The sequence below is a fragment of the Montipora foliosa genome, chromosome 6 (genome assembly GCF_036669935.1).
Source record: "Montipora foliosa isolate CH-2021 chromosome 6, ASM3666993v2, whole genome shotgun sequence".
Lineage (NCBI taxonomy): Eukaryota > Metazoa > Cnidaria > Anthozoa > Scleractinia > Acroporidae > Montipora > Montipora foliosa.
The window spans coordinates 43,136,389-43,163,401 of record NC_090874.1 but is presented as its reverse complement, the minus strand read 5'-3'; the positions used below and the strand labels follow the sequence as shown (position 1 = coordinate 43,163,401).

The following is a 27,013-nucleotide window of genomic DNA, read 5'->3' as shown; positions in this document are numbered from 1 at the left end:
TCTTCTTCTTGTTCATACCATGATAGCCACAGGGTCAACTGTGTTTAACAGTCCAACCCAGCAAGGTCCAAGTGGATGGTGACCCTAAGGAGTATTTGACTAGAACGAGACTTATCAGGGGAGAATAACTGCTGTCATCTTATGTTAAATCACATGGTCCCGTGTCATATTTTTGCCAGAGTAATACGCGACAAGATGGAATGCAAAAGTTGAATGACACTTACCAAAAGTTGAAGTTCGATTCTTATTAATACCTTTACTGATTATATATGGATAATATTTGTGCAAAGTCACAAATGCTACGTTACTCTTATTTTGCTAGTAGTTTCCCCTTCCCCCTACTAATTCAATTGCTCCGCATATGTACCACGATTCAGCTGATTATAAAGTAATTGCTATGCATATATAATTTTTTCTAACTCAGGAATTTTTGACCAACTCGGACGGAGGGGTGCTCGGCTAACCCTAACTACAACATTATGGATTGTTTTTTTTTTTAATGAAAAATCACTTCCTTGAATTCACTTCCTCGAAATCCTACAGCAAATGTCTTTCTTTAGTTTCACAGATGAAGAACAACGAGTATTGAGAACTGCAGGGTAGGAGGGTGTTGAGTTTTGATGGGGGCAAAGGACTGTCTCCCACCCGGAGTGAAAGTAATTCGAGTCTCTGGCCGGGTCGCTAAGGTAACTTTTGATCGTTGGAGTAACGCGAAGTTTGAACAAAGCCTCTTTCGATGGCTAAAACGGGAAAGTTTTCAGAGATTGCCGACGTTTTATTCGGCCTCTGTGAAGATTCGACGCCAAGCAAAGACCACGGAAGGAAAAATTAACTATCGTCCATGCTCTAGCCGGAATTTCGAGGGGACTGGAGCTGCTGGAGAGAATTTACGGCCGTTTTCCTTCGGCGGATCGGATCGACTGCCTCGTGAGAGTTCCCAACCTTGGTTAGTATATATAGAGGGAGCAAACCGGTTCCTCAAAAACGAACAGGAATGGCCGTAAATCGACTCAAAGACCACACAGGAAGGAAAAAAAAAACTCAAGTAAAGTAAGGTAAGACGATTTTTATTTAAATCGCTACATTTTCATAGATCACAGAAACAATCGTTATTTTCCCATACAAACCCTTATAAATATGCAAATCGTTCGAGTCACGTAACAATGCAAAGGTCATCATATAAAGAGCTGCTCACAAATCGAGCTTGGGGTACCTGTGATAATAGCAACTGAACTGAACGGAGTGCAGTGCAGTTAGATCTGAGATCACACGTGAAATCATGCATTGATTTCAAATCACAAGAATAATTTCAGACCGACATTGCACGACACAAAGTTCAGTTACCACTTTATTACATAACAGATTTTAATCAGTACCAATATTTTATTGATCCAGTTGCCGGACACAAAATGGACTCTCATCGTTAGAAACTCCCCTAAACGTAGATCTTCAGCCTGAAGGAGCTTATTATCATAATTTACAAAACGGTAAATGTAATTAAATTCATCCACTTTTTAAGGCAAAGTTTTGGGAACAAAAGCTGCAACATTCGCCACACAATGGCTTTTTTTGTAATTCATTTTCTTGCAGTTGGATTGGTTACTTGAAACAAAGCTTGGATCTGATTGGTTGTTTTGTTTTAGTGTCGCTTTCTCATAAGCTGGGGAAAAGGTGTGATTTGGAGCAAAAAAAGGGCGATTTGGAAATATATAGCACTGCTGAGAACCAATCAGATTGAAAGGATCACTAGCGATTTCTAGACATTATGGTTATAAAGAAGAAAATGTACATTTGTATAATGGTATGTCACGATTTGTCACGAGATAACATCTATATGGAGCATTTGCTCTGTGAATATAACCAAATGCACTTTACAAACTGTGCTTCAAGCCGAACAACGAGAACAAAGAATACTGTTTGGTACTCTTTTAACGGGTATTCTGTGAGACCAAAATCAATTTTGTTTTACTACTGTCATTACAAAGGCAATTCTTTCGTTTAAAGATCCCGAGTGTCGATCCGGCCGGAGTTAAACCATTCAAACTTCAGTACGGTAGCAAGCAGATGAACTAAAACTGTTCTTGTTTCCAGTAGTTGAGGAGAGTGGCTGACATTAGGAGAACTGAAGTGAAATTAGGCCAAGCATTGCAAAATCAAATTCGAAATAAATAAGAAAAATAATTAATGATAGTATGAGCCCCACTCATGAGTTATTGAGAATAATCAGTCAAAGCACCGAATAAGCATTTAGAGATATAGTTGCAATTCGATAAACGACTTATTAAAGGAATAAAGATATAATATATAGATTTAGCCAAGCCTAAAAGCGGAGCTCCCTGGTTATTTATTCTTACTGCCTGTAGGGTGAGTGAAAATAAAAGGTTTCGAATTGTCCGCGTTTTGATGTTTCCGGTTGCTGCTTAATTAAATCATTTCCTTTGCTTTCTTCTATAGAGAAATTCATTTCCTAACTAGTGAATTCTACGGTAAATTTTACACTAAAAACCAATATCGCACGTAGAGATGAGTGCGATATCGGTTTTTCGAGTGAAATTTGCTTTGGAATTCACCAGTTTAGCAATGAATTTTTGTTACACGGCATGAGTTTTAAAAGGAATCACGATATATGATGCACCCAGAAAGAGCCCAGAGCAATAGACTAAGAGGAACACTTTGGCTCCGACACTGAGAAAATCATATCATATCGACCCGCTTGTCTACAATGTATTCCTTTCGAATCCCGACTTGCTTTGTTATTTAGCGTTATTACTTTTGTTTGTTAGCATACAAGCGACCATTATTCTTTCCTTTTTTTGTTTTCTGTTTTGGCGCAATAGCCACTTCACCATTATAGGTAAGGCCAGAGTACTCGGCATCATGATGTTCGGGCTTCCTTGAAGAGAGAGACATGTAAGATGAAGGTTCAGCCACAGTTACTTCAGCACTGTTCATGCCTCTCCCTTGCAAGCCAGCATAACGCACTGCTCTTGACTCAGACTTTTGTTCCTCCGAATTGTCATGTACAGGACTTTTTCCAATCCTCGGCAATGGATCACTTCTCTGTGACTCTGTAGGAATTGCTGGAAGAGGACGAGAAGACATCTCGAGAACAATATCGTACTCATGATCATTTTCACCGCCATCGTTAGCGTAGCCCAAACCCAAGTCTCTGTGAGTAAGGCTAGTTGACGACCCTTCTGGTACATCGTTAACTGGATCCGCCTGGAACGTGTTATTGTTGTAGATCTTCGTTGTGGCACTAGGACGTGATGTTAGTTGCGTGTTTAGCCGTCGGATTTTAAAGCCCAAGAAAACAACTACAGCCACAAGAACCACAACAATCGATGCGGATATTGCGATAATGTAAGTATTGATGGCTGCCTTTCCCTTGACAGGCATGGAGTTTCCTGGGAAAAGTAAACGTTACTTTTGTTTAGTCTACTGTATCCGTAAAAGTGAAGTTTACATAGCTCAGTTTTTGTTCTTATAAAGGACACAGCATATTTTAAGGTACATAAAAACCTAAAAATTTTTAAGAACACCGAGAAAAGTATTATCGTTAACGAGCCCAGCAAAGAAGCATGCATACACCAAGAATAGAAAAGGCGCCAGGGAACGTGGGTTCAAAATCACTATAACACTATGTTTGCCCAGCAGCAAATCGTATGCATTAATAATACGTACTGATTACGACGGTGATAATAGTAATAATAATAATGCTAAGGCAACTTAGTTGCAACTACGTTAATTTCAGCAAATGTCAGCGTTCACATCAAACATCAATGCAGACCAGTATTTAGTAAATACTAACATAACGGAAATCGTTGAAGACGCGCTCTGATTGGCTACTCAAACTCCGAATATCCTTTGCTACTCACCTCCGAGCAACTCGCGCGGGATTTGCGCCCGAAAATATTGCGGTAATAATTGAGTTAAAATTATCTTTTTTTGCGCTATATTATCTCATTCTTTTAGTATATACTAAAACAATTCGCGGCGAGGTAAATACCCTCCACTGGCCACCGACATTGAGGTGAATAGTTGTTATATATACCAATAGTTCACATACAAATGTAGGAGTCACATTCTATAAAGACTTCAATGGGAACATCAACTTGTGCAAACCTGCTTAATTAACCTTTTTGTACGGCCAAGAAAGTTCTTATATAACTTATCCAGATCTCAAGGAACATCTGGATGATCTAAACGTGCTATGTCTGTGACGAAAATTAAGCGATCCATTACGCAGGTTTTGGTTAAATTTAAAACCAAATTGAACGTTTTTTGGAAAGACCCCAAGTCAGCATTCTTAAGCGCGGCATCCCATACTTATGCAAAATGAATTGTACTCAAAGCTATTATTTGCACATATCCAATAGCGTTAACCGGATGATTGGGAAGAGGTGTCCAAACAGGCGCAGCATACTCAAGGACAGGCTGTAAAAGGTGCAATAATTTCTCAATGTGTCAAAGCGAATCTCTCAGTCGTACTTGAGCATGATCTTACCGGGCCCTTTCTAATATCTTTTGTGTATTGACTGGCCTTGTCGGTCTGTTTTGACGGGAAAGAATGTGGAGGCCACGATAGTCATTTGCGTTCTTTACATACCATCTCCAGTGGAAAAGTCATAACTGTGACGCCAGCATATGGAAACATTAATAGGCAATTCACAAGACAAATTTTTGTGTGCTATTTGTTGGGCGGCATATTCGAGAGTTGTAAAAATAATAACAGATATCTTACCTCCAATTTCCGAGAGGTTTCCTTCTTTAATTGTTAAACAGAAGTGATGAGTTCCATTGTGGTAACATGTAGTCTTGTTTGTGCATGGGCTGCTTAGGCATGGATCAACGACTGAAAACCAGTAGAAATCAAACAAAATCAATTGGCAGCCTTATAGGGAAAGCTTTACTGAAAGAAGCGAATCATCTGATACCACCTATCAACACATTTTCAAATCGTCTCTTGAAGGCGTTCAACTTTGGGATAACACGCATCACATTCGTTTGTTGTCGTTTCGTGCTTTTATGAGTTCAGTTAATGTTCGTAAGGAGCGGTGTCACAGCTCTCAAAATCCGGATACTATGAGGAAATGAAGCAGCTCCTGTTGCTTTGTTTAGAGTCAAGCCCTTTTCGTTGTTGTTGTTGATAGTGACCCGCCACAGCGCCCTTTCGTTAGTATGTCAATAGAAAACTACCAAACCTTACCAAAGCTTGTTTGTACCATTCGTATAGCGTCGGGTTGTCTTTTGTCGGGAATGGATTACACTGCATAACCCGTTTCGAACATAGAGAACAGATACAATCATCACGTTTCTCCTTGCTACCGATTGAAAAGTGGCCAAAACTGACTATACGTTAGCGGATTCGAATTTCCCTTCCGAAAGAAGACCCACCTCTCGCTATACCATATTTCGCGCAAGTAGATTTCTCTTGCTTCCACTCCACGAGTTAAGCGAAACATTAAAGTCGGTTTATTATGCCAAAACACCGTCAGCAATTCTAAACTCTTACGCGAACTGGATCATGTCAGTGTCATCATATACATTTCTTGTTAATGATCAAAATTGATCATGTAAAATTAAGTAAATCAGTCAGTTTCACAATCCAGTAATTAGTAACGTGCGATTAAACTGATGAGTACTCTAAAGCCGAGCCAATCTTTGATGATACAGGAAGCTTGATCAAGCCGTGATATCAAACAAACAAGTTAAAGTTAAAAGAGCCTCACCATTTGTGACTTTTTCTTCACAGAGCTTTCCAGTAAATCCTTTTGGGCAAGCACAGAGAAAGGAGGATTCATTTCTGAAACTCTGGCCACCATTTTGACAAGAAGATTGGCATGGATTAAACGACGCTGAAATGGAAGTACATGAATTAAGAATTTAAAGGATCTGATTGAAAACCTTTTTCTTAAACCGCAATTGCTCATTATTTTGGCATTGTCATGCCGTAATCCTGTGCCAAAATTACACATTGCATCCTTCACGTTCCTTCAGAGAGACAGTTAACCAGACGGATGTGAAGTTTGACATTGTGAGTTATTTCTCCTGGTTTGAGCGCGTCTATAGAGACAGCTCCCTTTCCTGACATCACACAGGGAAAAATAATTAATTTAACCTAGCCGGCATTTGTCTCGACCTAAATTAAACTCTTGGATATTCACGATCGAGGGAAACTAGAGAACTAGAGACGCCGAATGAGAACTGGCAAGGAATTCTTGGGAATTTCCCAAAGTTGTAAGGCAGCCCCTCCGTAGGCGTGAAAATCTGGAAATGCCGACATGGACATTTAAAGGAAACTTCATTTTGAATTTCCTGTGATCGACCCTACCTTATACCTACATGAACGGTTCGGAAAACGCAATTTACATAGCCCCAAGATCTAAACCACGTAGTCTTTCCTCGTCTCTTAATGTCATTTTCTCCTAGACACCGGGGGAGGATTTAGGGATGGGCCAAGGAGTCCACAGGGAGGCTTTTTGTCCTATATTATTAGAGGTTTCTGTAACTCTCAGAGGTCGTCTTCCCAAGCCTTAGATTTTGGCCACATCACTGTATTCCTAGAATGGTGTAGGCACTATTTCAACAGATCAAATGTTCATTTTGGGTAAAGTGGGGTGTGGGGAGGGGGAAGAGGGAGAGATTTTTTTGGCCTCCCCTTTGTGCCTTCCTTTATGTATTTTCTGGAGGATACGTCCCTCTACACAACAATGAGCATCGCGTTTTTCAACTCACGTATTTCGCACTGGAGACCTGAAAAACCGTCAGTGCAGTTGCAAACAGCACCAGCTGGAGTGTTTATGCATTTTCCATTGCTTGTGCACTTCAGGTTAGAGCAATTTTGAGAGGTACCTGATTGGTCAAAAAAAACGTTTGTCACTTACCAGTTTAGAGCAGTCTCTTAAATTGCGTGTGAAATGTAATTTTTTAAATTGCTTCAGATTGTGTATCATCTACCAGGGGAAAATTCACAAACACATTTCGAAAAAGTGGATGGTATAGTAATAAACACAATGTTCTTACATATTGATTCCCTCTAAATCCCAGGGACCGATTTTGGGCACCATCGAAAACTTGACGTGAAAACTGACTTAACTTTGTGGTCAAAGTAGAAAGAAGCAGAGCCGCACATACGAATTTAAAAAAAATAAGGATTTTCTAAAATTGATTAGCATGGCAAATGAAAACTCCTGTGTATAAGCATAACGGATTCCTAAGGTCATGGATCGACTTCAACGAAATTCAACGCACTGAAGCTGAATATTCTCAAACTATGGATGCTAATTCATTGGTAGATATAGCCTTTTGTGATAGTTCGTTGTCCCTTTTGTCTAGATACGGTACAAAAACAATACTTCTTGCTACGAGAGAAGAAAAAAGGCTGAAAATAAACAACAATAATTAACCTTGCTGGTATGGTAATTTGCATAATGCTGTTGCCAAATAACTCTTTCTAAGATAACCAGCGACGGATTTTGGACATTCCTGGAAACTGGATTCATTTCCTAAACATCTCACGTATTGAAACCCAACTGCGGATTTGCCGAAACCAAACTGGTCACTTTGTCCGGAAGAAATTGCCCCTGGATATCCAAGCTGACGGCAGACAACATGAGCATCTATCAGACTCCAACCGTAGCCATTAATTGTGACCCAGATTCCAGCGTAGAATACCTCCACTCGTCCAGCATTACTGATTGGTGATCCGGTCAGTCTTACACTGAAGTCTTTGAAAACAGAAATGAGTAAAAAATACAAGAAAAGAGTAAAATACGCCGACCGACAAGTTTTCCTATTAAATTCATAAGCATGCTCAATAGCACTACAGCTCTGCATGCTTGTATACAGCAGTATTTACATTTTGTATTTACTTTCTGTATTTACTCATTTGCAGCCACATAGCTGGTGCTTCCCGGCACCTTTCACAGCTTTGACGCAAAAAAGGAAGCTTTTGGCCCCAACCTTGCATGACCTCAAACTCATTTATGGCAAGCACTAATGTTTCCAACAAACAAACAAAAATCCCTTCCCAGGTTTAAACAACTATCTATGGTTATTAACCGATTATTGGTATAGTCCATGAGACAACCCCTAAAAATGGCCTTTTGGTACCATTTTAGTCTCTCCGATGTCTCTAGTTTATAGAAAATTGTGATAGCCCTCGCAATTTGACAGATTTAGCCTTTTTCTCAGCCTTTTGTTGACAGCCTGACGGTCGAGTATATTGAATTGATTTCATCTTTTTACAGAACATCCTCTCAATAAAGTACTCAATTTAAATTCACAAAATGCCTTCGGGTGCATGTTTGGTCCTTTTTTGTTGCAACGGAAATGAATCAAGAGCATGTGTGTAAGTGTAAGCGCCAAGGTTGGCAGCTTTTGTTGGGTTCTCCTCGTAATTTTTAAATGTTGATATTTTATAAACTTTTAAATCGCTTTTTATCTATTGTATATATTTCCAAATAGCTTTAGCATTAGGTCATAACTAGTTTTGGAGTCTCTATCTTAGTATTAAGCTTTTTCTTCGCGTGAAGTTCTAACATGCTTTCTCAAGCAGTGCTGTTGAACTTGGACCGACAATGCCGTAACAACCTGATGTGAAATTGCCTAACAACACAAGTATTTCATCGAATTAAAGAACTGGGCTTACTAAAAAAATACAAGAGGCAACAGGGTTGGTTATTCTGTCCGACAACGCTTGACAAACTCTTCAAGGAAAATCGATTTCCTGGCATCGAACTGTCGCCATTATGCAAATTCAAGACCTTCAAGATCTCCCAGAGGAATCGACAATACGCTTCATAGGAATTTGATTACAATCAACTCCTTAAAGCCCTGTGAACTACACCTAAAATTATGGTAATCAATGCTCGATCGATTGTTAAAACCGACGCTACTCCTACTTTACATGCTGACCTTCATAGCAAAAATATTGACATTTGCCTCATCACGGAGACATGGCTGAACAGGAAAGTTTCCTCTAGCGTAGTACGTCCTGACGGATATGTTATAGTAAGAAAGGATCGTAAAGATGATCGAATGGGAGGTGGAGTTGCTATCCTACGCTGAAACAACTGGAAAATCCGTCTTATCAACTTCAACATCAACAATAGCAACGACCTTAAAGGGCCTGTGTCACTCTATTGCGCATGTGCGGCTGTTTGATTTTTGAACCGACGGTTCTTTTTTCAAAGCCAGTATCAATGACAGAAATCCTGTTTAATCGACACAGTGAGACGTGCCCATGTTGTAATAACATTTCTAAACTTCAGTCTGGTAATATACGAAGGACTTTGATGCCATATTGTGTTAGTTTTTGGGATCCGTAGATATAATTCATGTCCATGAAAGCCGGATCAGGCGAAGGGGCTCGGGTCGAAAGGTTCTTACACCTCGTAGTCGCCTTGCATCCAAACAAACAAGAAAACAAGTAATAGCAGATGGGAGAAGGCACATCGAAAGCTTTATATAGCGAAAGATGTCCATGAAAGCTCGAAGAAAATAAAGTGTATGTGCGTGGATTCCACTGACACGGCCTTCACAGGTGAGACGAAGAATGGGGTTATAGTATTTACACTGATTATTGGTTTCCCTTTAGCACTATGATCCTTTGTCGTCAGCTTAGTGTGCGTTTTATTTTGCTATTCGAGTTTTTTATCCGTCAGTTCAGTTGCCATATCATGGAATTATGGCTTTCAGTGTAGGGACGCACAAGGAGCAAATTATTGGCTTCAGCTTTGAAACGTGGCAGGAAGCGTCTCGATTTAGCTGTTGAAGCCCACGGTAGATGAGAATTTTTGTTTGGTAAAAAAGAAGGGCTGAACTTTTTTTTTGTTCTATTTTTTTTCTGATTAGAATAGGGTCAAGCATGATAGATCGATCTGCTCAGTTTATTTCGCATCATTTGAAAGCCAATTTACCGGTACATTCATTTGCCATTCATTGAGCTATCTTTCTACACAGAGTACAGGTAACATTTTTGATCAAGTAATACACTATGCAACTAATACTCTATCAAGCAGTTGATATATTTTACAAATAATAATAATAATAATAATAATAATAATTATTATTATTATTATTATTATTAAATAATAATAAATAAACAGTAAGTTGTGTTCATTTTAGTCAAACAGAAACCACCTGGTAAAACTATTTGTGTTAGCACGGATCACTTTTGGCGTACTGGTCCTTTGGAATGTGCAAACTGTGTGAAATAGTATGTCTCTGATGTACAGATGTCAATGAGAATTCCCTTCACGCAAGTTTTATACATCATTATCAACAATGATGAGCACAGCAGTATGATGATAGTTATTATACTGTAAATGAAGAGATATGTTGTCATGAAGTATGGGTATGTTCATTGTTGAAAACTTTAAAGGACACTGCAGGTTGGCACTAGTAGTTCAGTAACTCATGGGTTGTTGTTTAGTCAATGTTTGCTATTGGTACCAACTGGCAGAACTGTTTGGCTTACAAAAGGAATTATTGCATAGAGGGTCACCTCAAATGAACAATCACAGACCCTGGGCAGTCAATCACTGTCCTGGCCTAGGTTCATCTGCTGAATGTAACACTAATGGAATATTGCATTAAACTAGTGATTACTGTTGATAGTAATTAATTTTCCTGTCTTTTCATATTTACTGGCCCATAACCTTTTTTCTAGGGAACAAGTTTACAGAGCAAGGAAAAAGTTGAATATCCTTGATTGGAATTACTGGTATCATAATGGCTTTTCATTTTCCACCATTGACGATCATGCTGACACCATCATTGCAAGAAAATGCAACCAGAGAACAAAATCTTGGGACGTGAGGATATTAAAGGTTTCCAAAGATTGTGGATATATTTGGATGCTGATGGACAAAATTTTAAAGTCTGCATTGATGACGACGACTATTTAATCACTCGTGAAGTCTGTCTGGAACCTGATGATCCCAGAATCATTTCGCCAACAATTGTTGAAAGTGAACCTCTTCCAGCTCATGAGCTCCTGGCAAGATGCAGAAACAGATTTTCACAAATAAGCAGCTCATAGAGATTTAAATGCAAAACTTTCAGCTACTGTAAAACCAGGAAAAACGTAAATGCCCTCACAATAATGTGTTGCAGTGATGAAATTCCTAACAGTCGGGTGTCAATGGAATGGCTCAAGTCAAGCTAATAAGCCTTGCCTTTTTGCTTCAGTTTGGGTAGTAACTTGAAGTAATAATTATATTAACTGTTTTTCTCTCCAAGTTTTGTGGGGTCATTGTGACATGTAGCACTAAGCCAGCATTGAAACCAGGACGAGATATACAGTGTATGACTTGACAGTTTTTAACCCAAGATAAGGGCTGACCATACATTACACATTGTAGCTTTGAAATCGTTGTTGGAGTTTTGTCTCATGGTAATATATTGTATAACTTTAGAATTTAGTCTCCTGGTGTGATTTCTTATTATGTGTATTTTAGTGCATATCTTTTGAAAACTGAAATAATTTAAACTACAGTAAAAAAAAAAAAAAAACAGTGTAAATACAAAAAATGGAAATTCCAATACAGTGCTATGATATTGGGAAATTGACAGTTATTGTAAAAAGTGGTGTTGAGAGTTACATTGTGAATACAGATGACAGACAAGCAAAATCAAATTTAGTTATTGTTCATATACATGTCTGCATCAAATTATTTGGAGATGTGAAAGCATTAAATATTATTCTAAGACAATTTCCATTCTTGCAAAAGTTTAAGTCAGTCTAAACCAGAAGAGATGGTGTCACAAATAAATGTAATCTAAATTGCCTTTAAAAATAGTTTTTATCCTAAACCAAAGTTTCACAACAAGGCAACTAAAACAAGTCAGTTATTGGGGGTGATGGTATGCTGAAAATAATTATTAAAAGAGGGGATCTTGAGATTTCCTGATATTTTTATTTGGGAGTGGAGGTTCCCTTTAATGAAAACCACACACTCTCACTGTGGTTTTGTGCCTGCTGTTACTTCCCAACATTTAGACAGTTCAGAAATCCATCTAAACACCTGTTGCTTAGGGGGTAGTGTCTTCTAGTACAAAGTACATGCACACAGCAGAGGGAACAACTTTCCTCTTCCTTCTTCCAAGGGCAGTCACCTTGTGTATCTAGTATGAATAAATATTGTTTTCAAACAGAGTTTTCAAAAGTGCCTTGTTTGTGAAATACAGTTGCATCCCCACATCCTTTGTTTTTGATGTGCTGGCTCATACACCTGTAGTACGGCAGTTACCTTATTTGCCCAATTCAGGTACTGGCTTTTGGTCAATAGACCATTTTCATAAATGGCGACCACCTTTACAGTTTTTTGTATTTATGTTAATTACACCTACTTCCTTCATTTTTAATATTCTTTTAAAAGTTGCTTGTCATAGCAAGACTAGAAAGGCTTGTTAGCTAAAACAGAAGAACATTTTATTTGGCATGCATGAAATAGATCTATACAAATGTAGGTTGTCCACTTGACTATGGTACGTCTGCAGGTCGGGTGCTGGCATCTTCATGGTCAGAGGCATTTCATCTTGTTCCATAAGAAGGCAATCAGTATAATCCATGCTTCCCACTCCCTTCTGTAGTGCCTTTATGCCCAGTTTCCATGCCATATTTATCAACTCCTAGGGAAAGAGACTATTTATTAATGTGGTACATTGCAATTCCGTGAAAGAAGTCCTGTCCTCAAAGATTATTGATTTTATGAAGTGATGATGTACATACATGGAAGTCCCCACAAAGACTTCCATAAATTTTTGACTAGTCACAACTGGCTAGGAAGGTTTTTTTTTTTTTGGAGAAATCGTGAAACGTGATATGCTCATCAGATGAACGGTGAAATTGACATTATACAGGTGATTTGGCAGAACAAGTTACTGCAAGTAAAGCAACCAAAATATATTTGAATGCGTGGTGATTTTCTAATATCGCGTGTATTCATCACTGATTGTACATTCTGAATGTTTGATTTCTTCTGATTTTTTTCTTCCTCGCTCATCAAATGTTCTTGATTTTCCTGGGGCACATTTGCGACAGCTGTTTTTTACTAGCACTTTCTAATTGAGAAAATCGCAGTGAACTCGAATACAACCGGTTAACGGGCCTTGATAAACAACTCAGCTTGTCTGTTCGGCCTGCCGGAAACCTCAATCGCTGTGAAAAAAGAGTGATAAACATATATTATCGCCCACCTTGTTTCTGCATGGTTTCGTCGCTTTTCCACATATGCAAGTCTCTTTGTAAGATAGATATTTTTCCTACAGTTTTCCCCGGTCATCCCTGACGTTCAACTGCAGAACACTCGAGGCTACAGTATGACAAGTGAAGAATTCCATTGAAAGAAAGGCCTGGAAATTTCACAAATGGTTCACCTTTTTAGCCCGAAACAATTTCATCGAGTTCCTTACGTTTTTCTCCTAAGGGCTCGAAGGGCTCTGCGGAAACACTGCGTGTGCTTCGCCATTTTATTTCCAAGATACATCCAACGATAAATATCTCATCTCGCGAGTGTCGTGTGAAGATTTCTATTGGTTGAAAATTGTGTGGTTGTCAATCAAGCTCACACATGCGCTTTATCGTGACACAGTCCCTTTAATGTCTCTGGTGCTTAATCAAAACAACAAACTCTGAATTCCATGTTGGAGTAGTTAACCATCCACCTGATCCAGTGTACCATGATGAGATTCTAATCTGACAGCTGTGAGAAAATCCTTTTATCCACACCTGACGCCAATATACGCTGGTGATATTGATCAATTAAATATTCGCGATCTATTAAGTCAACATAACCTAGTACGGATAGTTAAAAAGCCAACAAGAGAGGATAGAATGCTGGATGTCATCCTTACAAATGAGATGCAACAGTGGAAGCCCGCTTCAACAGTATTTAAGGTCTTCTTCGATGTGACCACCAGGCCGTCTTGGTGACTCCTCAAGTCAAAGCCAAACCTATAAGGAATCTATGCAAGAGATACAAGGGAAAACAGGAAAATACAAATGGATTGCACGCTTGAAGAGTGTGATTGGTCACAAATCCTAGCGGATAATGACGTAAATGACATGGTTAACGAGCTCACTGACACTCTAACTCAGGCCCCAGTTGTTCTATATAGATAGCGCTATCCGCCGGATAAATCACTATCCACTGGATAACTCAATTGGTTTTGCTAGTGTTTATCCGGTGGATAGCGCTTTCGATCGTTTGGACAACTAGGGCCAGATGTATGACGATTGTTTCCCGTTCATCAAAGTGAAAATATCATTTCGTGATCCTCCTTCTATGTTGCCGTTAATTAAACATCTGCGCCACTTAAGGAATAAAAGCGTAAAGAGATATGGGTTCTTCGAAGACACCATGCTTCAGGAAAGAATAAACAATCTGATAAGAGAGAATCAAATTCGGGAAGTCTACAGAAAAGCCTCTAAACATAGAAATGGAACCAAGGGTTGTTGGAACACAGTCAACAAGATAACTGGCAGAAAAAGGAATAACCAAATTATCTCATCCATCATCGAACCAGAAACTAATCCCATTTCAAAGACCTACTGGAACTAGAATCCCTAATTTTGATGTCAAATTGTTCCTGCTTAACCCGAAACGAGCCGCTGCAGACCCTGATCAACTCCCCCATTGGTTGTGGAATGACTATGCTCACCTGCTTGCACCGATTATCCCTAAGATCTTTAACTACTCTATCATGCATGAGTCTGTTCCTACACTTTGGAAGTCTGAAAATTACTTCATTCACACAACGCAGACCAATTTCTCTAACCAACATCATAAAGAAACTTCTAGAAAGGCTGGTATCCAAACAAGAAATGTCAACAGAGTTTAAGTCGATCATTAACAGTGACTAATATGGATTTAAGGAGGGGTGCAACACTACTCTAGCCCTCTAAAAATGTCAATATTTGTGGTTTTCTGCACTAGATGGTGACTCTGACTATGTGCGCGTGTGTTTTCCTTTGACTTTAGTAAGGCCTTCGAGCAGGTATCCAACAAGATTATCTGTGACAAGCTGAAGTCTGCTAACATTAACTGGATCACAACCTTTTTGGACAATCGAAAAGAAAGAGTAGTTGTCGACGATGTGGTCACTGCGTTCATTGTCATTAATAGGGGCTTCCTCAAGGCACCGTAGTAGGACCCATTCTCTTTTCTCTTATGATGAATAATATTGCAGCTGTTTTTGCCAATGAACAATCTCCTATTGAGGTACGCTGACGACATTGCGATATGTGTTCCTGTTAAGCAAAGCGCAGATACTGCCGCCGAGGTTGAGTACATGAAGAAGAGGGCGGCTATAAACGAGATGTCTCTCAATTTTACCAAAACATGGGAAATTTGCATGCATGGCAAAACTACTAAGTTTTCCCCTCCAGAATTACCAGGAATAAAAGGAAATCAAAGTTAAAACTATTAGGAGTCACATTTCAGGAAGATGCTACGAACTGAGACATCCATATCGACAATATGCTATCCAAAGCCAGCAGTCGAATGGGCACATTCTTAGGGTATGCAAATCCTATGGATATCCTAAAGATCAACTCAATACTTTGTTTAACTTGCTCGTCATGTCCGTATTCCTGTATGGGCATGAAGCTTGGGGTGCAGCTTACCAGCGAAAATATCTAGACAGAATCGACAGGTTTCTCAAGAGAGCCTACAGGTTTGGCTTTACCACAAAGAAAACAACTATAATTGACTTAATTAAAGATAGGGACTCTAAGCTCTTTAAGAACGTAATCAATCATATACTTCATGATTTGTTATCTCGAAAGAAGAGACGTGTGCTCCGAGAGCGCAAGCATGACTTTATATTACCTACAGCTAAAAGTGAACGCTCCAAGCATTGCTTCCTTAATAGATGCCTCTTCAATTAGATTCACGGTGTATAGAAACTTCATAATGTTTCAAATATACTCTTAAGTATAACTTTCCTACCAACACATTGTCAAGTTACACGGTAAGACATATTTTTATGGAGTATGGCATTTCAGATATTTGGCGAAACTAATCTATTTCTGTGCAGTGCAATTTTAAATTTTGCATCATTTGCAGCGATGTAGATACCTTTTTTTAGAGTAAAACAATTGTTTCTACATCCCTTTGTATCAAATTCAGAATAAAACATAAACAGTTAGACCCCCCGTGGCATTTGTTGAGCTATATAAGAAGGCCATCCCTTTTGCGAAAGTATCTGGACAGTAAAACTGTTGCAGTTCGCCGGGGATCCGCCTCCTGATTATTCACGACTTAGTATTACCTAGCTAGGTATTTCAAGGAAAATTGAAACTTTAGCCAATGTAAGTAGATCAGTATAACTACTTGTTATTTTGTAATGTTTATGGACATTTGTAACATTTGCGGTACAAACCTTTATTAATCAGCCAATAGGCCAGTTTCGATTTTTTTAAAGAACAAAAGAAAGAGTCGAGCTTGAGCGAAGTAATGTGCATTTTATTATACAAAACAAAGGAGAATGCAAATCATTCCCATGAACCTGGACTTTTATCTTTTGTTACTGTACAAATCAAAACTAGCCTATTACCTGTAATGAACTGCTGCGAGTTAGTTTCTTCGACGTGGCGATTCTGACACTCTTTCGGTCGAGACATATTAGTGCATTTCAAAACATTTGTTTCAAACCATTCTTCATACAAGAACATTCAGGCAGCTTACAGGATCGGTTACATCTGCAAGACAGGAGTTGTAATGCTGCCTTTGAAAAGGGGTAGGGTCTCCTTCCATCCAATCTGTTGCAAGATGCTCTGACCCATCTTCTCTTTCCAGGCACCAGCCTAATCAGTCAGGAGACGGGACTTTAGGGCAACCAATCAGACTCAGTTTCCTTACTTTTTTAAGACTATCTGCACATGGGGCAGCTGATTTGACTCTATCTTACCTTTCGAAGCTCAGAAAAGCATACATCCGCAGTGTATTCACATCTTCTGTAGCTGGAGTGGAACTGTACATATGGCTGGTACATTTATGTAGCTTCTTGAACAAATCATTAGAAATGTTCTATCCTCTCCAGGTTCTTGGAAGGTTCTTTAAGCTAGTGACCTGTCACGTTTTGCTTGTTGCAATTGATTAACTTTTCCACGACCAAGAAATGCGCCGACTGCGTTACGGCCGACAAAAGTATGTAACAATTGGCAGTGCTAATCACCCTTTACTTGCAGTCTTGAGGACTGAATTATGAAGGGCGGACCGCTATACAGTCCCTGTTGATGTCGGAGCACAGCACAACAGCTAGATGCTAATTGTTTACTTTGAGCGTATCATTTGGAATTCATGTAACCTTCACATCCGTGAAGCACTTGTTGTATGGCATGTTGGTTTTTTCAGGAGCAGACGTGATACCAAACATCAGTCTCTTATAAGGGCACAGACCAGCGTGTGTTGTAAAGGTTGTTATCCCTCGAGCTTCTTCACTCAGTTCCAGCAGATGATAACCCCACTTAAGGTCTAATTTTGAAAACACGCTGCTTTGGGTCATATCTTGAAGATGCTCATGCACCGTTGGGATAGGGCGTCTTTCTCTAATGATCGTCTCATTGGCTCTGCGCATATCTACGCACAAACGAATCTCCCCAGATGGTTTTAGGACTACATCGATTGACTCAAGGTGTTGGACCTTGCACCTTCTCAATAATGTCCATTTGCTGTAGCTCTTGTAATTTTTTCTCAACTTTCTCTCTCAGACTGAATGGCGCTTCTAGTATGCTGTGATGCTGACTTAATGTAACTGTCCACATGAATCTTAACTTGAAAATCATTCAACTTGCCAACCCTTTCAAAACATGCTTGATATTTGTCGACAATGTCTCGGGTACTTACAGCATTGACGTGTAGTCCCAATCTGAGTACCTGCAACTCTGTTGCTGTCTTTCTGCCCAGTGTTCGCCTTCCTTCATTGCAAATGACAATAAATTCAGCAGTAATTTCCTTTCCAGCTACACTCACCACTGCTTCAAATTTTCCCAGAGTGTCTAATGGCTCCAACGATCTATAAGGGTACAGTTTCCGGATTGACTTTTCTGACTTGCATTTTATATCTACTCTCCAGCTGTTCCCATGTCTTCTGATCCACAATATTACAAGAAGAAGATCCCGAGTCAGTGAGTACACTTCTAATAACCACACCACCAACTTGCAAATCGATAGTCTCTGAACCGTTTTCTGTGCCTGATACTCATACTCATACTCATCCTCCTTAAATTCCGCCCCGCTTTTTAGACTGTTAACTCCACCACGTTCGCTCTTTTCCTTTTTCATGCTTTTCTGTTCTTTTTTACGCTTGGATATCTTGCAAACTGAAGCAAAATGTCCCTTCATATGACACTTCGCAAAAGTCTCAGATCTTGCCGGACAATTTTGGTCACGTGCAAAATGGTCACCGAGCCCGCATCGGTAACACTTCTGATCCTCTTTCACAGCAGAGTCCTTAAACTCCTTGCCTTTGATAGCGTTAACGCTGTCGTCCTCAATTTGCCTCGCTTGTGCCTGTGAAAGTTCCAGGGATCGAGCAATACTTTGTGTTTCCGCCAGAGTTAAATCCTGGCCTTTTGACATACGTTTCCGCCGAAACTCCGTAGACTTGCATTTATCGATGACTTGATCCAGTATTTGCTCATTCTTTGAATCCCCAAACTCACAATTATTTTTTATGTATCCATAGTGATTCCCCATGGGCAGTTTCACTATGAGAATAGAGGTTACACACAAAACACAGACTTCATATGGGCGAAGTCTCACTTTCCCGTGGGCAAAAGGTCTAGTGGAACCGCAACTATCATGTACCGCAAGGATGCTCCAGCAATGCGAATGCGATTATCGCCAAATCGTAGAAATAGTATACACCGATTTACAAGTACTATTTTCCATCGGATTTTATACCACTAAGATTCTTACCTATTTTACAGATATTTTCACATTAACGTTTAACTTTAAAATGACAGGATGTAGCGTCAAAACGACGTCTGACACTTTTAAGTTTTATACTTTTCCTTATAAATTTCAAAATTAAAATGCCTTCTTGTAACTGTACTTTGCATGTCTTAAGTATCAAACAGTGCAACACTACTGTTGGCCCTTTTTAGACTAGTACATGTAAGGAATAGTCTATTCCTTCAAGCGACATAAAAAGTTAAAATTATGCAAATTAAGGAAAGAAATGAGAAGGGAATGGGGCAAGACAGGAAAAATGTCCAATTTTTTGCGCTCGCCTTTCTCGAGGCCCGCGGCTTAGCTTTGCCACACACCGCTAGCTTTCATCACTTTCTGCATTCTTGTATTCCCATTGCATGCTAGGAAAAGAAAGTGACGAGTTGCAGTTTAGACATTTTTGTTTTGATTTTTGTTGCTTTTGTTGCTCTCTGTAACATGCAATATTTTACCTTTACCTTTAATTGCAACCCTACAGAGTACAATTTGGGATGAACTTGTTCCACTCTCGTCCAATCAGAGTCGTAAGAGTGTTATTATATATTATATCACATCATTCTGAACCTGTTGATTCACTGGTAAAAAATTGCGAAGAACACGTGAACAAAACGTTTAATCACTTAAAACGGTCGTTATGAAGACAGCAAACACACTAGATTGCGAGCAGTCTCTCTTTTGCTCTAGAATCGTCGAAACGAACGCGTACGTTGAACTTTTAGTGGCTGAAACTGCGGGTCGCAAATACCACGGGTTTTGGTGAGAGTAAACGGAGAGACTGCAATGGTTTCGTATTGCATTTTGGAACAATATCCCTCCAGTGACGGAGTGTTCTTATTGGTAGTAGTATAGTAGATGGGGTACCAGAACAATTTTGTTTCAATTTCCTTCTTCAGTTCTAATAAAAATAGTGTTTTAATAAATTTTGCTATGTTTTAGTCATGGATCTTATGGTTGTTTCTTTAGCAAACATATTAATTGAAAAACATTGTGTTTTAATTAATATGTGTGCTAACAAAACAAGCTGGGCTTGTTTAGATAGCATCCATAGTAATTAAATCACAATGTTTTTTTAAAATGATAAATATTGAAAACAGCTTAAAAAACAAAATTTATATTAATAATTTCTTTTACTGTTTTCAACAACGGGGTTAAACATAAAATAAAATAAAATATTTGCAATTAGTTCTAATGTTGGTTTTAATGTTTTTAAAAGAAGTGTTTTGCTTTGTTGTAAAGATTGATTTTCGTTTAACATTTTGTTCTGATGTGTTGATTTTTTATTAATCATTTTTTAGTTTTTATAAACTTTATGAGTAAACTTTATGAGTAAACTTTTAAAGTAAACTTTACAAGTAACCTTTATAACTAAACTTTAAACCATAATATTTTAGAAAATGCTTTTCTGTGTATATTATATAATGATTTGCAAAAAATTATATAACAAAAAATTATTTTTCAAAGAAAAAGTAATATGTCCTTTTTGTGGTTTAAAAATGCAAAAAATAAACAATAAATATAATCAAAAAACACAGTGTTGTGGAAAAGAAATATCTGAAATATATTATCAAATGATTTGTATTATTTGTGGTAAAATATATTACGAATTTTATAAAAAGAATTACATACATTTTTTTGAAAATATGTATTAAAAATAAGAAAAAAACCAGTTTATATCAGAAAATATCATATTCAAAATGTATTATCGGATATAGAACTCAGAAACAAATTACCAATATCGAGAGCCATAATAAACCGTGTTTGCAAGACTTTGATCTAATAAACATGGTTTTACCTCAAGTTAACAAAGATAGAAAAAGGCTAATATCAATCAAATTTGTAATACACAAGCGTTTGAAAAATGGAATTATAATTTTAATGTCCCAATTACTAAATTAAAAAAGACTTTGCATGATTATGATAAATATTGGAATCAGCTTTGTTTGTTGATTGAACTATGAATTTTGTATTATATTTTTTCATTATTTTTTCTGAAATAGTTGGACAATTTTCGATTATAATATTATCTATGATAGAACATTTGTGTAAAAAGATTGATTCCTTAAACACACCACTTCTTAAACTATTTCTGAGTTCTGATAATATATCAAAATAACTAGTATATGCAAACCTGCAATTTTCTAATTTACGATCATAGTTTTTTGCAGTAGCATAAAAACGCCGGCTCCTGAAAAAGCTCCTAAAATAATAGGATTAAGAGTTATAGCTCCTGAAATTGTACCAATAACTACTAATCCAGTTGAACCAAGATTGGTAGATAGATGCATTTTTGGTAATGTTGAAATGATTTTTTGTAACAACAAAATTTTTTTGTGATAATATTTATACAAATCTTTTATATCTTTAATTTCTTCATCTGACAGATTCTTGCTTATATGATTGAAATTAGATATTTTTTGATCAGTTGTCATTATAATATTGTGTATATTATTTTACTTAATTTATTTAATCAATATGTCGAGCTCTCCGTTTGGTACATCATTGTTAATTAGTTTGACTTTAAAATGGCCATTTTAAAATGTTAGATATATTTTAAACGTTTGTATATATGTATTTTGATCTGAAACAAAAAAATCGTTTAATGCTAATTAAAACCCGTAATAAATTTGAAAGTTTAGTTTTTCATATTTTGATTTGAAAGAATTATATATGATTTGTTTGTTAATTTGTTTGATTATTGAGCCACTAGGAAGTAAAACTCTTTTACCTCCATAATGACAAAAGTTTTGTCTGATAAATTGGTAAATAATGTGATGTTTTTAAAATATCAAAGCCATTCATGTCAAATGGTATATGCATTTTCATTGTTTTACTATTTCATAGGACTTGTCAAAATCGTATATTGACATATCTACGTTATTTTGAAGAGCATTTTTTATACCATAGCAAGCGAAATATAAAGGACGACTTTTAGGACTGTTGTTATCATATGTAGCTTTTAGAGTTACATACAATCTTCTTTCAATTTTGTTTGAAGTACTGTTAGGTTGCATTTGTAGAAAAGATCGAATATAATGATATTCCTTTGACACTATTTTTGATGATTGTTTTAATATTATCATGTTTAAAGATGCAAATTTAAGTGTCATTGAAATAAAGTCATTAGAATATATTGGAAAACTCTGTTTTTGAAAGTAAAGTTCAACAGCAAGAGTAAAATCTGAAGAAAAATTGTCTTTTATTAATTTAAAAAGTTTGACATCAAATTTTCCTATATATTTAGAATTTTGATTTGACTTTTGTAATGAAAAAACAAATGCTGTCTTTTTTAAATGAGGCACGTCTTCAAAATTATTTACGAGTTTAACACTGTTAATGCCAAAATCAACACTAAATTCGCTACTCAATTTCATAACTTATTCAACCACATTTTCACGATTTGTATGTGATGTTATATGACTTTCATTTAATTGTTTTAGATTTATTGAATCAGTCTCTTGTGTTCCTTTTTGTAAATTAATGATTTTGGAATTCTTAAGATTTAGATTTCCTCTTAAAGATGTGCTACCATTTTTTTTAAATATATACTTGATCAAGTTCAAGTGAAAAAGCAGGAACACTATTGTCTAATTATTCTAAATTGACTCCATCAGAATTATGAGACGCTTTTTTTACATTGTTTATTTCTGGTTATTGATGTTGAGATTTCCAGATGAGTCTTTTTTGAAATAATCAGACAAATGAACACTACCAGAAGCCTGTGAAACTTTTCGACATATGATTTATTTACAGGTTCATTTAAATCATTTGGATTTTTATTACTAATAATTTTATTTCCACCCATATTAATGTCTTTGTTTTTATCCAATTTTTCCTTGAGTTTATTGTTTATATATTCACGATTAACAGCTAGCAGACATTTCATTTACTGTATTTTGAATACCATAGATACTGTTTCTGTTTAGAGCAATATCTCCTTTCATTGTACCGCCTATTTCATGTAAATACTTGCTCAGCTCATTGTTTAAATAAGTGAAATTGATGGCTTGATGACCTGATGTTGCTTCTTTCTCATTATTAAGTTATGGTTTTTCATATCAAGACTACTTATCAAGCCGCTTTTTAAAATATAATTATTCAGCTCTGTGTTATCAGCTTTTAAAGCCATCGAATTATCAATGTAAAATTTCGTACAAGCATCTTTATGATGAAGAGGCTCGGTTAAGCCAGTTATTTATTTTATTTCCCATATAAATTCGATTTTTTACATCGATTTTTAAATTATCGTCAAGTTTACCATTTCGTGGATTTGCTATATCCTCGATATGATTGAAATTCATCTTGAGAGGTCCTTTCATGGCACCATTTGATCCGTCTTTTTTGAATTAATCAGTTAAATCAACTGGTTGGCTAGATGAACCACCATTCACCTTAACATGATCGTATATCTGCCTTTTGGTTAAAGCATCACTATCATTTGTGCCTGGTTTTAAATTAGTTAATTTTTTATCATTCATATCATGATTACTATCTGGAGTTAGTTTAAAACCAACTCCTGGTATGCCTTCAATTATTTCAGTGCTTGGTGTTTCTAATAAACCGTTCGAATAACTCATTTATATATATTGGTTATATTTTTTCGTTGAAGTTTTTAAACGTTAATTTTCGGGGTTTATCAATTTAAATAAAGCTGTATGGCTCCTCAGTTGCTTTTTTATAATCATTTTTATTAATTCCAAGCTCTCTACAAATCATATTCTGTTCATTTTTAGAAAAGAATTCAAAAATACAATAATGGGTGCTGTTCAGTCTGATTGTTTTATCCGTATTATAAAAACGTTGACTAAGATATAAACAACTACAATTTTTGTTTCTTGAATTTGTGAAATAGTTACGAATTTCAGTATCATTTTGGCTACCAGTATTTAATCAATAGTCGTCAAAGATAATTAATTTTGGTATAACTGCCTATAATTTTTAGCATTATCATCATGACTATCATAATTTATAATTCTCATTTATATTATATGGGTAAATTATTTCATAACATGATGTTCAACACCATGCTCAACATTCTGTTGAACACTGTGTAAAACGCTATCTTTAATATACGATTTTCCATTTTTATGTAACCAAATAATATAACAAATGAGTTTACTTAAATGGAAAGAACTTGCAAAAAGTAAATCTGAATTAGGAGATAAAATTAATACTGTACGAAACGCAATCATACAAAATGATCTTAGTCGAAAAACAAGTCAAGCATCTTTTACCACGGTGTTTCAATCAATAACAACAAAACTTGATGGTTTTATCACCAGTAATTTAAAAATGCCTCCAACAAAAAGACGACCATTGAAAAAAGGTGAAGTTCCTAATTATGGCATTGATATTGAGGATGAAGTTCAAGACATGAATCTTGATGATTTATTTGATGAAACTGTTTTACCACAGCAAGAAAAACAAATTGTACCAAAACCTCCAACATATGAAGAATCATTACAAGATATATTGTCAGGTAATAGAGAGATTTATGTGGATCCTCAATATTTTCCTGAAACACAAGATCTTCGTCCTGAAGATGAAGAAGAAGATGAAGTTGATTATGTATTAGACGATGAAGATATGGATAATCAGATATTGAATGATCTTGGTATTCAAAATTATGATTCTGTTGACAAGATATTGAATCAACAAAAAATGACACAACAACAAAAACAAAATATCTTAATAAGATTATTAATGATGCATACGTCACTATCACAAAACAATTTAAAAGTGGTTTCATTTCGGAAGCTGCAAGACAAATGGAAAATAAAAGAATAGATAATGCAAGAGTTACATTGAATGCATATATTGCACATTACGAAAATAAAGTCAAAACAATGACAGGTTCTGGAATTCGAAAAAGCAGAGGTGGAAATGTATTTTTTAGCAATCCAAATCAGCTTATCAAAAAATTGGAATTGATTGTGGGTGAAATTTTAGCTGTTAATACAAGCATTGATATGCGCAATATGGATGTTTCTATATTAGACACATTGCTAAAAACGTCAACAATTAATAAATCACAACATAACAAACTCTACAAAAAGTATTTCAACTTTAATGTAACGATATTGTATATATATGGATTGAGAAATCGTATTATCAAGCTATTCTGTTAAAGAAATAGCTTTGAAGAAACCTGCGAATTTCGTTACAAAATTCACAAGACCAATAATTTCACCAAGTAATAATGAATATCACCTTGTTTTAAATAGGATCATTAACACGAGTTTTACTTGGTTTAATGTCAATCAATAATACAAAAATAAAACTATAGCATATAGCGTTGATAATGGCGCAAACTTTCAAAATCTTGTTTTTCCAGCAGGTGTTTGGAATTATACTGATTTTGACAGCTATATCAAACAAATAATTGGAAATGATACCATATCTTTGACATTTAATGCTACCACTTTTAGAGTTACAATAAAATTACCAGTTAGAATTAGACTTGATTTAACAAAATCAGATTTTAATGATCTTATTGGTTTTGACCAAAAGATATTAACAAGTGGAACTCATATTGGTACTAGAGTGCCAAATTTGAGTCAGGATACTAATGTTCTTAATATTCATTGTGACCTTATTAATGATAGTTTAGTTGATGGTCAAGATACAGATATTATTTACAGTTTTAGTACTGCAACCATCTTATTCGTTTACATTAGAACCACAAAGAATTACATTTCATCCTATCAATAAAACCCCTATCATATCAATTAGAATGTGGGTGTGGGTAACAGATGGAAAAAGAAGATTACTTGACTTAAATAGGGCTGATGAATCATGTTCATTGATTTTAAAAGAGTAGAATAATTTAAGATAACAATATAATGAAAACATACGAATTCAAAAGATTTTACCATCCACGAGTTGGTCGATTTGTTTGTAAACATAAAGGATCTGGTATAATTATTAATAACATTTTTAAACCATTAAAGAGTATTGCTTCAAATGTTAGCAAAAGTAGCAAACCCTATGGCAAAAAAAAGCATTAGAATCAGGTATATCACACGCTGGTGATAAAATTGGAAAAAGGGTTGCTGAAAAATTTGGTGATTTAATTATGAAGCAGCTTTCTAAAATGAGACAAGGGTCAACAAAACAACAAAAAATAATGCCAATTCAACTTATGACACATCAAGAAGACACTAATATGATCTTGAATCGTTTAATTTCTGGCAGTGGTATCAAAAGAAAGACGTTAAAATTCGTTGATATAATTATGTAATGTAATTATATAGATGGCTTTTAGAACGAGTGAATATTTGAGCCCCTGGCAATAATCAACATGAAGAAAAAAAAGGATAGAAATTTACAATAAGCAATGGTAGTAGTGTTTTCGATTAGTATAATGGATACGTTGAAGTTCGTTTTCAGTTACAAAAAATAGCAGATGGAGCAGGTTATTCAGCAGTAGATAGAGCAACAATTATCAATGGTGCTCATGGCCTTATAAAACATCTTATGATAAAATCAGCGGGTAAAATAGTATTTGATACTGATAATCTTCATAAGGTAACTTTTGTGAAAAATCTTTCAGAATATTCTGATGATTACTCACGAAATGTAGGTAAAAATAGTTTATGGTATCTTGATGTAAATAATACAACAGCTGCAAACAACACAGGTTATGAATCACATAGGGTTTTAACTCAAGCTGTTAATAATTTAGATGGAACAGGAGGAGCAAAGAATATTAATGTAATCATCCCTCTGAATCGTTACAGCTTTTTTGAAGAATTAGAAAGTAAAATGTTGGTGCCAATGCAGCTTCAATTTAACATTACTTTAAATGAAAACAACGAATTAATTCATATGGCAAATGGTGTTGATGCTGGAAGAATTGTTCTTGATAAATTTGAACTATGGTTACCAAAAATGATTCTAAAAGATAGTCTATTCCAATATTGTAAGCACATTTATGAAAGAATCAAAATGGAAGTATTTCGAGAATTATATGCAGTATCAGCTTCAACAAGAACAAGTGGTTACTTTCAAATTTCACCCTAAATTGACAATGTAAAGTATGTTTGAAGAAA

The 27,013-nt window shown here is 36.2% G+C and overlaps 1 protein-coding gene and 1 long non-coding RNA gene across 4 annotated transcripts in view; both read right to left on the bottom strand.

Annotated features, from left to right (window-relative positions):
• Positions 1–1,157: 1,157 nt before the first annotated feature.
• LOC138007421 (scavenger receptor cysteine-rich domain superfamily protein-like) overlaps positions 1,158–27,013 on the bottom strand; it is a 127,721-nt gene continuing 101,865 nt past the window's right edge. For 2 of the 3 annotated variants that reach the window (XM_068854318.1, XM_068854317.1), the window contains 5 exons: positions 7,410–7,730; positions 6,739–6,855; positions 5,733–5,858; positions 4,745–4,855; positions 1,162–3,407 (listed from right to left, as the gene is read on the bottom strand). In XM_068854318.1, the coding sequence (XP_068710419.1) occupies positions 2,767–3,407; positions 4,745–4,855; positions 5,733–5,858; positions 6,739–6,855; positions 7,410–7,730 (1,316 nt within the window). In that variant the 3' untranslated portion in view covers positions 1,162–2,766. Of the gene's footprint in view, positions 3,408–4,744; positions 4,856–5,732; positions 5,859–6,738; positions 6,856–7,409; positions 7,731–27,013 lie in introns of all 3 variants that reach the window. The other variant, XM_068854319.1, reaches the window with a different exon arrangement.
• On the bottom strand, positions 11,779–13,596 carry LOC138007430 (uncharacterized). Its single transcript, XR_011124041.1, has 3 exons — positions 13,423–13,596; positions 13,207–13,322; positions 11,779–12,639 (listed from the first exon to the last, which is right to left on the bottom strand). It is a non-coding gene; the product is annotated as an uncharacterized lncRNA (long non-coding RNA).